Consider the following 14,975-nt stretch of genomic DNA (forward strand, 5'->3'; position numbering starts at 1 on the left):
ACACTCGGCCTGAAGAACAACATTTCTATATTTATACTTGTATTCTCCAACTACTGACAAATGCAGACCCCAGAGATTCATTTCCCATAGGATTTGGCTTCCCTCTCCTAAGCTGATGACTGACTCGCATCTTCCCTTTCAGGATAAACAGTATGGTGTCTAAGGGGAGGTAATGGGTCATCCTCAAACCCAAATGATGACAGGAAAAATTAAAGTAACCAAAAAAAAAAAAAAAAAGGTTTTATTAGGTGAACAATATGAACAATAAAAGCAAACACCCAATAAACACATAGGGGTTAAAAATAACAAAAACCTAAGCCTTCTGGCCTTCCCAGCTTTCCCATTTGTCACTTGATTAGTTTACCTCGGGCCTTTTTACCTATCAAGTCTTTAGCAGTGGCTTCCTCCCAACTCCAAACCCACCATATACTGAATGCAGGGGCTTTTTAAGCCTGGATCCAGAAACCCTTCTGGGTATCCTTTACAAGTGCGTCTGGCCATCCTCTGGACCTGACTCAAGAGTACTTCCGGTGTCACCAGATTAGATCCAGGATTCATTTCTGAGTCAGATGAAACCTCCTCTCCTTTCTGTAGCACCTCTTGCTGGTGCCCAATAAACCCAGCCACACTGGAACCACAACTGCCATGTTGCCCTGAGGGTGTGTACTGGTGAGATCCACCTGAGGGATGCTGCCATCTATTGTGCTGGGAAAGAAATAGTTCAGGATACGCAATCTCCCCCTGTTCATCCATTATGGCCTCCCAGCCAGAAAAGGTACCAGTAACCAACCCAGCCTGAACCCATACCCATCTATGCCCTTCCAAAACGGCCTCACATCCAGGCAAAGAACCACCACCATCCTGATCAGGATGCCAGTCCATCCACCCTGTCGTATTTGCTCACAGTGCTCACAACACAGGTATTTTTGCTAAAACCTTGGTAAATATATCTTTCTAGAAAGTGAGAGTAGTGCATGAAAGTGAAGCTCATCCAAACATATTCAATCGTTGGAACTGAAGACTGGCCACCTGACTGATGAATGAAAGAGATGCAATTTGGGGAGTTTGAATATACGTATTTTTAAGACGAGGATTTCTCCATTTAATTCCACATAATAATAATAATAATAAAATAATCTGTTGTCTGTAATATTTTTCTAAAAATACCAGCTTTACATATTGAAAAAATCATGTGGTGAGCACGTCTGTTTTTTTATTATTTTGCAGATATAAAAACATATCTGTTACTATTTTATATTAGTTGTACCTAAATGTCTTATTTTGTAAGTCTTTGTTGGACTGAACCAATATACACTGAACTGAAGTGAATATTTGTTAAAAAGACTACAAATAACATTCAAACTAGAAAACAAACCGTACCATGCTTTTCATTTTTAACCTTTCAGACGTCAACTGGTATGAGGAACAGCAGCCTCTGTAATTTACATCATTACCGCAATAAAAGTGTCACTCAAAAATGCACTGAAACAGAATCAGATTTAATGCCAGTCTTCTCACATAATCATTTCCTTACCTTGAACTCCTTGCAGAAGCAGGTCTACTCCACTCCGGTAGAAAGAGAAGGCACCCTCAAAGTCCTGCTCAGCTTCTTTCTGCAGAGCTAGTTTGATCTGTTCTCCGGCTTTCTCGAGGTAGTCTTTCTTCTGTGTTTTGGGCTTGGGAATGCCAGGGAAAATAGATGCCCTACTGCCACCCTCGGCTCCATCTCTTCTCATCTCTGGTTCATTGCATAGGAGGTCTTTATTGATGGACTCTGATGATGGACTGAGACACACAAGCTGCTTGACTGGTGAGTCCCTGGCCGATGCCATTCCATCATCAAGCTCGGCAAGAGAGTCTGTGTCCACAAGCAAAGATATGAGGTCACTGTCACTTGAGAAGCCTAGAGACAAAAATACAGCAGACTGCAAATGAAATATTCTTGGAAAAGGCTTTAAAATGATACTTTAAAGCACAGTAAGCCACATATATCAAAAAAATCACATAAGTGAAGGCATCCAGCTTCTCCAACTTCTCATTCCTGGAGGGTTTTGTTTGGTTTTTTCCTGTCCCCTGTGGTCATCCAACCAAAGTTTTGGACTTCTCATCAATGACATGAAAATAAATCTAAAAATAAGAACTCAACTTGTTCTATTACTTGTAAACACAGTTATTTATTCTTATTTACTATTTTATGGTATGCCATTTGATTCCTTTAACTTATTTTGTGTTTTTTTTTCTCTCATTTCTCAGAAAGTACTTTTTACCTACGTACTTATCCTTATATTCTTGGTATGAAAAAGTGCTACACAAATAAAAAAAATGGTGTTGTAGGATCCAGAAAAGCTAAAAACTACTAAACAGAATTACACATCACTGCTTACAAGAAACATCTAAATACTGTAGCACTTCGCTATAGATAAGATTTTAATAGGCAAAATTACAAATATTGTATAGAAGTATTAGCTCAAGGACTTTTCATATTTTAAATGAACAGCAAACATGCAATTCAATAATTGACACACCTGATAGTAAATATAAAAAAGTGTGAAACTGCAGAGGCCACAATTTAATAATAATAAAAAAAATTCAATGATACTGGCAACATGGAGTCTAGAGAAGGAACATTCCACATATTGAGAAATACAAGCAGTACAAATGAATTACTAGTAGTACTTAAGCCAAATGTCTCCGTAATGGATCATATTCAGATATTACAATTATACCCTAAGTCAAATATATGACCTTTAAAAGTTTGCTAGCAGACGTCAAGGCCGAGCTTCCACATGCTCCTCAATCAGTCCAAAGACATGCCTGTTACGGCAGCCAGCAAGTGTAAACTCAATGTCTCGTTGTGATGGACTGGTGTCCCGTCTAAGGTTTGTTCCTGCCCTCATCTGAAAGCTTCCAGGACAAGTTCTGGTCTGAGTATGTCTCACAATGCCATCCACATTGGCAGAGCATAACCCGTGTTAATCAACAGAAAGACACAGGATGACCACTTCTCTCTTAAACTGTGAAACAGTCACCCTTTTGATTAAGAAAAAACAATGGAGAGATTAAGCAAAATTAGGGTTAGTTTCAGTGCCTGAAACCAAGATGCCCTAAGGGGCAATCCCTTTCATAATGTCTCAGCTTTCTATTGGTTTAAGATGAAGGTATGCATTGGAGTTTCTCTTTATGACAAACAAACAAACAAAATCACCTATCAATAAAGCCAGGGCTGTTGCTACTGCGCTAGGCTGCACACTCCCATGGATTCAATGGATTTCAGACACTTAATGTCACGTCCTAAGCTGTGCAGTAGCATTGAGAACATTTTAGAAGTGATCCACATTAATTCAATTAAATAGTAAAATGCCCATGAATCATTATTAATTTACTGTTTACTGCATACATGAGAGGAGTCACTATATTCAATAGATTTATATTTTTCACAGACATACTGTACATCCTCATTATGTGCTCATTAAATATGAATTATTATGTAACAAACATTATGAAGCCCAGCAAATCATTTCAATTATTTTATTATCAGTGCACATATGGCCTTGAAGAACAAAGATAATTGATTTTTGGAAGGACATATTTTTTTCCAGGTGAATCTCGGCATCGCAGTTTCAGTGTTTAAATATGTAACATCTGTGTCATTATGAGAAACCTGAAAGTGTCTTTTCTGCAAAGAGCGGACATAAATTGACTATTCTGATACACAAGGATCTACAAATACTGCGAAGCAGAGCATGTTTAATTAACATTTACTGCTAAAATAATAAGTGCAACACTACCACTTTCTATTTAAACAAGCACTTGGAAAAATAAAAAGGACAGAATAAAGAACCAAAACAATTTTGGAAAACAGAACCATCTTGGGCCCCCTCTAATACTGCAAGAAGCCAAAAAAAAAAAAAAAGACAATCATGTAAAACATTAACATTCTATTAAGAAATAACCCTGAAATATGTCTGTATTGTCATCTAAAATGGGCAGGTTTAAGCACGTGGACTGTTAGACGATCGGTGAGGACACGTGGTGATCGAGAACTGAACAAATCCTCGCACGTCTCTAACGAAGTGCAGTTGTACTTCCTCCTTCCACGACCTACTGCTCTACTGCAGTGGGCCTGGGGACCCCACTGTGGCTTCAGGTTTTGGTTTCAATCAGATTTACAATTTGTGATAATAACTGATCTGATTAGTCAGCTGGTCTTTTCTTCTCTGTTCTCATTCTACATTCAGAAAAGCAGAGCAGTTTTGTTTTTTTACATTTACAAGACAATTAGAAATATTTCTATTTTTGCATTGCTTTAAATGCTTAACTCTGTTGTTGTTTTTCAATTATTTTCTCCATTTTTCTGTGAAGTTTGCTCCCTTCATTGTATCCCAATAATGACAATTAAAAGCCAGAGGAGCTGACATCAGACAAGCAACACTGACTAGTGAAAGGCTGCTTCACCGTCAGACCCACGAATGAGTAAATAATGGATTAAATCATCGGAACACCTGAAAAAGCAGAACGAAAACCAGCATGAAAATGCAGACCAGCCTTGTGATTCACGGCCCCACCTACTTGCAGGTTTGTCTTCAATAATTTCAGTAAAATCAGTCTAAGTTAATTACAAAAATGTGTGAAGAAAAGCAGAGTGTGATCTCTGGACGACACAATTGTTTGAATGAATTTTGACGCAATAAGCCAAAAGAGGTCATCAGAAGGAACGTCAAGGCTAAAACACAAAACCAAGTCACAATTACTACCATGTTTAAAAAGCACGATGAAATTCTCACTTGCATGTGTCTTCACTAAAGCTCACCAAGACACACACACACACAAAACTGTTTTACCAAAGTCGTATTCGAAAGCGACACTGTTCTATTTGCTCAACTGAGATTAATCTTCATCATTAAAGAAACCGATCTGATGCTTGGATGCCTCTGCCACCTTATATTGGAGGAACGAGATGAGAACCCCAAGGGCTTGTTCACAATTCTGCATTTTCACACGTTACAAACATTGCAGAAGCTGTATAATACAATTAACATACAGCACCAGTAAAATCGATTCTGTGCTAGGACACCCATACATATAACCACAGTCAGATGCAATGCGTTCTTCTTCACCTTTTCCTGCTTGCATGTGGGGTCAATGTGCTTGATCAACCTTCTCCATACAGCTCAGTCCTGCACCTCCTCGCCAGTCAAGTCTTTTTTCTTCTGATCTTCTTTTACTTTACCCATCCACCTCTGCTTTGCTCTCTCACTTTCTCTTCCCCAAGACTTCCATTCCCATCACTCTTTTGTCCAAATTGTCATTGTCTCTCCTCATCACATGTCCATACATGTGTATTTAAAAACTGAATTTATAGCAGACCTCTGCTGACATCAACACAGTGCCAACTGTGGTCATGTGATGCATTTCAGCACATTACAAAAACAAAAGATGGACAACGTGAAGAAACTTTGAAAAAATTAAGTAAAAATGGTTCAAAATCCCTAACAATATATTCCCCATGGTAAAAAGCTATAAACTGCCAGACAAAACTAAAGAAACAATAATTAATTGCTCAGCTCCCCGCCCCCCAAGCCTTCTGGCTGATAGGTCGGTACTTTGCTAATTTGTATCTTAGATATCTCGGCAGTCCTACACAGTAACACTGTTCTGAAGAGTGCTACAGAATATTAAACTAAATAAACACTGAAGTACTCTGCTGCACACAGATTTAAAACACTTAATGGAGTGTTCTATATCGTACGTGTTGTGGAGAGTACAGCTATTCTTGGTTCACAGCACAGCAAACAAGTGAATGCTTCTAGCTAAAAAATAAAGCAGCTAAAATGTATTTTCCTACAATTCTAGATTTAAGCTTTACCTTTTTTTTTTTCTCCAAACTGTCATAAAAGCAGAGAGATTTTTTTCTAATTCTCCATATTAAGATTCAAGTTGTTTATTGCTACATTTTGTACACAAAGACTAAGACCAAAGCTGCAAATTTGCTTCTGAAACACACTGAATAATTAATCCTGCTCCGTGTACCCCACTGTGTTGGGCAACCTTTTTCTTTTTTTACAGCCCTAACAACTGAATTTGGTTATATAAAAAAATGCAACAACTGCTGTTATTACTTTAATCTATTAATCTAATTTTAAACTAAATTTGTAATTCAACTTGCATCAGTTTGCATAAGTGAAAGAGTCCATATGATGACACTCCTGTTTTTCTCCTATAACCAGAGAGATGTACTGGTTAGACTGGTTGAGAGTGAGTGTGGATGTAGGAGCCCTACGATGGACTGGTGCCTTATCTAGAGTTGGTCCAGCCTTGTGCCCAGTGCCACCAGTTTAGGTCCCATCCCCAAAACAACTCCCTTCCTCATGCACCTCTGAATTGGATTAATCATTATTAAGAATTTAACACGTGATGATCCAGCAGTTCATGTGAAATTGAGTTTGCAGCAAAAATGTAAGAGTTTATCTTTACAAACAATTTTGCAAAATCTACAGTGTTTCACAACCAGTGCAATTCATGCCATTGACACAAAAAAAGAAGGCGTACAACTGCTGTGTAGGAGTGTTTCCATTTGTTAATTCTGCTGTCATTTAGTGTTTAATTGATATACTCGGGGTGGGGCTGATGTATTTTCTGTACTTTTTTCTTTGAGTTGTGAGCCGTGTGTTGTGGTTTCTCTGGTAGTACTATGCCCACTTTGCCAGTTATGATGACAATGCAAAAAGGTGCATCAGAGACAGAAATGATACCCTGTCTACTACTCCACGACTCTTATAGCAGGCATATCCTTCACTACTGGAGAGATAACATGATAGATTGTTCCTTGCTCTACATCACCCAAAGTTACCAAAGAGAAACACAAATGTGCCAAGTAAGAGGCATGAACTGGGACGTAGTGGACGTGAAGTAATTTAATATGTAAAGGCTAGTGCCACCTTGGTATTTACTGTGGGGGCTTACCAGAGTTTCTTTGGACGTGCTTAGTCCAACCAATTCTCAGCACTTTATTTTAACTCTACTTTCTCTTTTTTGTTTTTTAGACTTGACTTACAACGAATTTACAATCTCAACACATTTATTGACACCTTAGTAAAACACTAATGCTCTATTTACCCCTTATCTGTACCCAGGTAATACCAAAAACACACAACTACTCAATAGATTAGTTTAAATTATGAGCTATTATTCACAATGATATACAGTATGTCAATGACACACTCAGATGTAACTTGGAAAAATTAAAGTTCTTCAGGTATGGAAAAACAAATAAAAAGTTATTTACATATATTACATGGAAAAAAAATGTACTTGTTTGAAAACACAAATAAAAAAAATCCCACTTTTTCAATAGTGCAGGCAAAAAGAAAACCAAAATGAAAATGGTACCACAAATAAAAGGTTGCAGGCCTGGCTGACGCTTGCAAGTGGTACCGCTGAAACAAGCAGCTCCATCACCCCCATGGAGCACACTGGAAACTCCACTCCACTGTCAGCGGTGGAAATGAGATGATCCGACGTTGTGCTAAAGTCCAACGGTCTTGTGAACTTCAACATTCATTCAAGTCCAGACCCTAAGAGACAATACTTGCATGCTCAGTTTGCCAAGTTGGCTCATTCATCATAGTCCTTGGAAAAAGACGCTTCACCCAATAGGTTATCAAGCCAGTTAGCTTCGTGATGGAATTGACCAATTACTTAAACTAGAAACTTTTTTTCTCTGTCTCCTTCCTTGCTTCCTCCTCCCTGTCTTATTCTCATATGTCTTTTCTCCACAACCTTTGACCTGTCCTATCATTTGCTACTATTACCAGTTTTTAAAAGACTACAAACTGATATTTATCAGAATTTATGTGCAGAGTAGGAGGAGCATACTGTGGTGTACTGGTAGTGAGGTATTACATGTTGTATTTAATTAGATATGTGGGAGTAACAGGCGTGGTTTGTGAAACTCAAAAACAGAATTTAAAATATATTATTGGAAATAACATCAATACATAGGAAAAATGTAAATGTATAAATTGAAGTTTCTTAAATTTTTCTTATTGTTAGAGGAGAAGGGGGAGGAAGAAGACGAAGACACGTTAGCAACAACAACTTTGCCTGCAACACAGAGTCATCAAGTGCACTACAGCTATTACCTCAAAATCTGTAGAACTTCATCTCTTCTGTTAGAGGAGATAGACAGCCATCCTATCATATTCTCTTTAAAGACGCAGCACTTCATTACAATGTAAAAAATGAACTTTTCACAGTTTATGTATTGTTTGTGCTTTTTCAAATGGCAATAATGAAACAAAACTATTTTAAAATAAGAACAGCAATAAATCTTTAATTAAAATGTCTTAGCTGGATGTAAATACGACACATTTGGACTGTAATACCACAATGCTCTAAAAAAGAAAAAAACCCTTCAATGCCCATACACTTGATTATTTTCAGAGTACGTCCATCCTTGGCTTTCATGGCTGGTTTTGCTCCTCATGTTGGTGTTTCCTAGAACTGTCTTTTTCCCTCTCCTCCATGCAGTTTTCCAACAGCTGTGTAATGTTTGAGGATTGTCTTGTGCAATGTACACCATGTGTTTCAAATCCCACCACTGCATCCCGTGTCAATCCAATTCGCGATTTGACATAGCCATTCCAGAATCATCTGCTTCTTTCCTTTCTTTTCTGCTACTCCTTCATGGATTTACTAGCATGTTTAGGGTTACTGTCACAGTCCCATTCTGTTAAGCTTCAATCTTCTGACAGATGGTTTCACATCATCTTCTAGCACCTTCTGGTACAATAAAGAAGTCACAGGATTCTATGATGAAGAGTTGCCCCATTTCCTGATGCAGGAAAGCAGCCACAAACCACACCATTTCAACCACCTTGTTTTACAGCAGTCCTTATGTTCTTCCAGTCAAATACTGTCATTTTCACCAAACATGTCTTCTGGTACTGGAGCCAAAACACTATCTTTGACTGGTCTGTCCAGGGCATATTATTCCACAAGTTCCGGTTATTGTCTAGGTGTTCATGTTTTTTTATGGACAGCAAAGCTTTCCTCCTGCAAAACCCTCCAAGTAGATCTAATTTGTGCTGCTTCTTTCTAATGGTAGACTCATCATGCAATTTGACATCACGGCAAGTGGTCCCTGGAGGTCTTGTGATGACACTCTTAGGGTTTATAGAGACTTTTTAGCCTGTTGCGCTCTGCTCTTAGGCTGACTTTGCTGGGACAGCCAAACCTGGTAGACGATCTTCTGGTAAGTGGAATGGATGATTTCCAATTGCTTGGAGGTCTTTAAAAATCCCTTCTCGGACTTGCAGGCATCTGTAACTTCTTTCTGAAGGCCTCAGAGAGCCCTTTGATATTGGCATGGTGGTAACACACACACACACACACACACACACACACACACACACACACACACACACACACACACACACACACACACACACACACACACACACAGAAGAGTAAATGTGATATGATGTTTGTTATAGGATATCACCTTTACCTATACGTACTTTCAGTTGAAGATCAAATCTTGATATGTCCATCTATGTTTAAAAAAAACACATTTCATAGGGTGTGCTTACTTCTTCATATGACTGTACAGTATGTACACTGGGAGGGCCTGTTTTGCCTTCATTGTTCTCTTTAGCTGAATAATTTGAAGTATTAAGATTATTCAGCATCTTGTGTAGTTTCTTTCCAAATGTATTTTGTGTCTTAAAGCAGAAAGCTCATCCGGAGAGCAGTGGGCCCTACTTCAGCTGCAGAATCAAGTGGCACTCTGGCTAAAGCTTATGAAACATTAATTATTTATAATCACTATCATACAAATTCAATCAAAGTAGAAAGAGTAGTCTTCTGGGAGTACACACATTTATTTTCCTCACATTTCCCTTTAAAAATTACTACTAACAATCATGCAAGTATCCTTATGTGTCAATTAAGTAGGCCAACAACTGAATACGCATTCATCCACCTGCTAACCTACTTATCCACCTCAGTACTGTGCAGCGCTGAAGATGACCCAGGTGACCAATTGTGGATAGCAGAAATCTGTAGAAGACGCATCTCAAGGCTGTCAGTACTCAATCTGAGCCACACCACACCTCACATGATGGAGGTGGACCTCCTGTTTCACAAGTCGCTGGCCATCCTGGGAGAAGTGCTCACATTAAGGATGGAAGTAAATTGATCAGACATGAAGAACGGGGAACAAACTGTTGACAGCGATTTGTTGTCACCCAACCCCCCCGAGATAACCACACACCAGGGGTGAAAGGTTGTCTGTAAGGACAAGAAGAGCTGAGGAGGAGCACACAGCTGGTCTTTCTTTTAAAATGGCTTAATCTCTTCATATTGGTGTGTTTTTGTTTGAAAAATGACACGTATAAGTTGTTTTACAATGTGGATGTAATCTCAAGATATGAATGAATGACAACTGTCAAAATTTACATATTCAGTATGTTGTTAGGCTTTTGTTTTCCAAACGTCCCGTTCTCAAATTATAAAACACTAGGACTGGAAATGTATGTACAATATCACATGACAAATGCATTAGTACCATATTTGCGAAGAAATAACTTCGACTTCAAAAATACCAAACTTATCCTTTAAGAAATAGCATGGCAGTACGTGCTGGCCAGCCTATGTAAAAGATTTTACCCCCGATATCCCCTACTTCAATCAATTTAGAGAATGTGGATAGATAACTGGCGGAGTGGTGGCTCTGAGGCTAAGGATCTGCGCTGGTATCCCGAAGGTTGCCGGTTCGAATCCCTGTCACTGCCAAAAGAGATCCTACTCTGCTGGGCCCTTGAGCAAGGCCCTTAACATGTAATTGCTCCAGGGGGCACTGTACAATGGCTGACCCTGCGCTCTGACCCCAAGGGGTATGCGAAAAAAACTAACAAACACTGTTGTAAGTCGCTCTGGATAAGAGCGTCTGCTAGATGATGTAAATGTAAATAACAATTTAGTGTACATAACAATGTGTTTATTCAATACATTAGGTAAAACACCACTTTTTTTTTTTCCAAACACCAACTGGCATCATGTGAAAGCAGCACTTACCTCCTTGGTAATTCAATCTTGTGAAAAAGTTTACCCAATTTCTACAGTCTGTGTATCTGGTCCCTCTAAGCAATCTGATTGGTGAGTCTGACACTGGTCATATTGGCAAGTTTCACTACTTTGTTACTCAGTTACTTTGGTAGCTCAGACAAATGTGATTAAGACCAGAAACTGCAGGCAAGAGAGACTGACGCATACACCGAGAAGAAGTGCAAAGTTCATTTCATGATTGTGATTTTTTTTCATCTTTATATATAAAAACAGTTAAAATGAATTAATACTAATGAGATGCAACCCGAGTTGCCTTCAAAGATGTGAAATATAAAGAAACAGGAATGACCAAGGCAACTTGAAATGACAGTGTGAGACTTAGGCTTTACTGGAATGCAATTGAAAGAGAAAGTGCTGGCCAAGGCAAGTTGAAACACACAAGGATACCGAACAAACACGCATGACGGACACCGACAGTACATGTTGAGAAAACAAAGAGCAAATATTTTTAACTTTATTCTATAACCTGTCTTTGACAAATGGCATAGCTAGTATAACATAAAATGGTGTCCCCCCAAAAAAGAGCATTGGTGAGTGTTTAAAATAATCATATCACAAAAAAAAAAAAAAAAAAAAAAAAAAAAGGTAGGGACATCTTTTTTCCAATAAAATGTGAGAACTGGTCTAGGGGGCTGAATACTTTCGCAAGGCATGTTTTCCATTTCAAATTCAGCCATAAGTAAGTTTGGGGTTGCAGAAGGACTGAAAGAAAGATTCAGGGGCTCACTTTTTATTTTTCTGTTCAGGCTGGTTCATCAGAACTGGTTGTGTATCAGCCATCGCACTGTGACAATTCTTTTTGATTCTTTTTCAAGAATTGCCTTACCCCATATTTAGGTATTCGAGTGATGTACCATGTTCGCCTTGCATCCAAAAATGGCTAAGTGAAGCAAAGAGACCCCTGACTAATGGAGTAGATTACAATATGCATGCTTTCAAGTTGCCTGAAGAAGGGCTCGGCGCTGCTTTAAAAGTGTCCATATTCTAATCTACTCAGTTAGCCAATAAAAGGGGTCGCTTTGCTTCACTTGCCATTGCACCTTTTTAGTTATTAAAATGGAGTTCATACTGTTAATACAAGAGAGTTACTTTTTGTAATCTAGCAAAGACCCAGACTGACTGGATAGAAGACTAACCCCAAAGGGGCATTCCTTTTCATGGTAGATTTGAAAATCTTTGGCCTGCTCTTTGATGAGAGCCTACTTTCAATATTAGGCACTTTTTTCCATATTTTTTATGGTCAACACAACTCCTTTTTAACTTGAAATATGTTATAATTAATAAAATACTGCTCTTCTTGAAATGTAACATAAATAAAAAATATACTCTAACCAAATCTGAAATCCAATTCCTGAAGATTACAGAGACATTGATAAATTTGAGGTTGTCAATTTCCAAGAAACCCCCTTCACAAAAATTTCACCTCAAACCCACCTTCCTTGATGCAACCAATCAGATTTGTTTTATTTTGTAAAGCACCTTTCACAAGAAGCAGCAACTAATAATAATGTCTACTTTTTAATTTCACAAGCAGAAGATATTCAAATATCTTCAGTAATGGAATAGTTTATGAAAAAAGAAGAGTAGATAACCTTGATTGCAGCAAGGCTAATGATCAAGTAAAAAGGTGCACAAATGCAGCTTTTAGTAATATAAAAGATAATGTGTCTGGAAAGCGCGTATCAGAGACTGTGGGAGGCATGAACCTATTTATCAATAACAATTGTACTGTAAGAAAAGGAAAAAATAATTTGCTTTATGACACATCTTGACATTAAAAGGTTGAAATTAGCACCTTGAAATGACACTTAAAAATGATGCAGTCGTGGATGTTCATTAAATAATGAAATCAAAGAAACTAAATTTAACAAAGTTACTTTAATGATACAGTGTACACATTTCATTTTTTTATTACCATAATTTGGCAATATAATAAAAACTTTACTTAGCATATTCTTAAAGGATTAAAATGTTACTTGAGACTCAAATTGCTTAGCATAGAGAGCAAATTAAATATTTTAACCTATTATTCAGGTGAATTACATTCTGCAGTAAAAATGTGGAATAACTGAGCATTCAATTTACCTTTGGTAAAAAAAAAAAAATACAGTCACTTTAGTAAAACTGTGCTGTTTCAACATTCGAAAAATACTTTAAAAGGCGACCTGTTGTCAACATTCTGTACAAAGAGGGGAAAAAAAATCATTAGAAATGTAAAAGGCTGCTCGTCAGGTCAGGGCTGCCAGAATATGAGCTGCACCCCGCTGCCTTTGGTGCTGGGCAGTGTTTTGTCAACCTGTGGGTCACTAGACACCCTAGATGGGTCATTAGCTTAGGTTTAAAAAAAAATAAATAAATAAATGAAAACTGGCCATTGCTTTAATGTTTTAGGGGTCTACTAATTGTAGATTTCAGTTAAGGGGACATTTTGTTCCTGCATCCTGGGGAATTCAAACGACTGACATAAGCCCACTTACGAGCAGACGACAACCTGTTACACGCTGCAAGCTTCACTGAGAAAACCAACAGCAATGGACAACTTCCTCAAATGTGCTGTAGCATCACCTACTCTGAACTCTTCCAATTCCGTATCAGCCTTACAAGATTTGGCCCATTGACCCGAACGTAACAAGACTGTTAAAAGAACACATAGCCCGGATTTTCTGAGGTATTTTTTTTTGCCATGAAGCCTTCAGGTATAAAGACATTTGGAAACAAAACACTCACTTTTACAGAAATAAACCTTTCGACTTTTTTTTTTTTTAATGGAGAGAAAAAAATAAATAAATCTTGAGGCTTCACAAAAAACCTTGTAGTGTTTTGCAGATAAAGCCGTCAGGCACTCTGACATTGTCTTATTGCACACTGAACTGAACTGTCAGATAAAAGAAAGCACGCAGAATTGCAAAACAGTTCGTCTTGCCTCGTGTGGTGGATATGTGTTCTGCGATGCTAGACGAGGCAGCCACACACAAACTAAAACACCTCCTTCTCTGCACTCTCTTCACTTACCCCAGTCTTCAACAAATTTGTGAAAAATCAGACAGGCCCAGGATACCATTAAAAAGACAAATGGACATTATATTTGGTTCAAGAAAAAACACCTATGTTTTGAGTTAATTCTGGATGAGTATCAGGTGTATTTCATCTATTATTGCCAGATATATTTAAAATCTTGAATACATATTTACTATTAATTTGTTGGCTGGCCTACATGCCATGTGCGGTTATCCATACTAACCTCTGGTCTCATCTTCTACTCAGTATCCATGTATACCTGCACTCTAGACTACCTGGTCTTTTTTTTTTGTTACCCTAGTATGCCACATCGTAAAAAGATTTCTTACTGAGGAAAATACAAGGCTGTCTGTAAGTGTTAGCTTTTTGAAAGGTAGCCATTCCCCTTCTCTTCTTGGCTAATTAGCACATAAAATAAGACACCCTGACTTACTTAGGAAAACGTTCTCTTCTCTGCTAGTAGGGAATGCTGATATTTAACAGTTTCTCAAAAATCATTTAAAGAATGTGTAGAAAATGTTACAACACCTCTTAAACAGTGAACTCATCCCACACTCAGCTCAAGGCTAATAAGATTAGTTCACTGGAACTTGAAGCTCATAAATAACTGGACTACGCAAAACATTCTGAAATCCCACTTTTCTTTACAACTCTCCTAGAATACACTGCACTTCAGTTTTGCTTGATCAAACTATGACTAAAGGCCAATAATTCAACATCTGTCATCTGAAAAGTTCAAAGTATCCCCTATGCAGAAGGGCATCAGCCCATAAACATTTCAGTGCCAATAATCCCCTAAATTTAGGGCAACTGGCCAACCTTGATGAACC

General features: G+C 38.1%; 1 protein-coding gene across 2 annotated transcripts in view; it reads right to left on the reverse strand.

Annotated features, from left to right (window-relative positions):
• Nucleotides 1-14,975, reverse strand: part of rps6kc1 (ribosomal protein S6 kinase polypeptide 1) — a 151,571-nt gene that overhangs the window by 106,047 nt on the left and 30,549 nt on the right. For both annotated transcript variants that reach the window (XR_007933597.1, XM_028820164.2), the window contains exon 7: nucleotides 1,535-1,903. Coding sequence is in view for 1 of the 2 variants with exons in the window: in XM_028820164.2 (XP_028675997.1) it covers nucleotides 1,535-1,903 (369 nt within the window). In the remaining variant the exon portion in view is untranslated. The remainder of the gene's footprint in view (nucleotides 1-1,534; nucleotides 1,904-14,975) is intronic.

Source organism: Erpetoichthys calabaricus, chromosome 15 (assembly GCF_900747795.2).
Source record: "Erpetoichthys calabaricus chromosome 15, fErpCal1.3, whole genome shotgun sequence".
NCBI classification, from domain to species: Eukaryota; Metazoa; Chordata; class Cladistia; order Polypteriformes; family Polypteridae; genus Erpetoichthys; species Erpetoichthys calabaricus.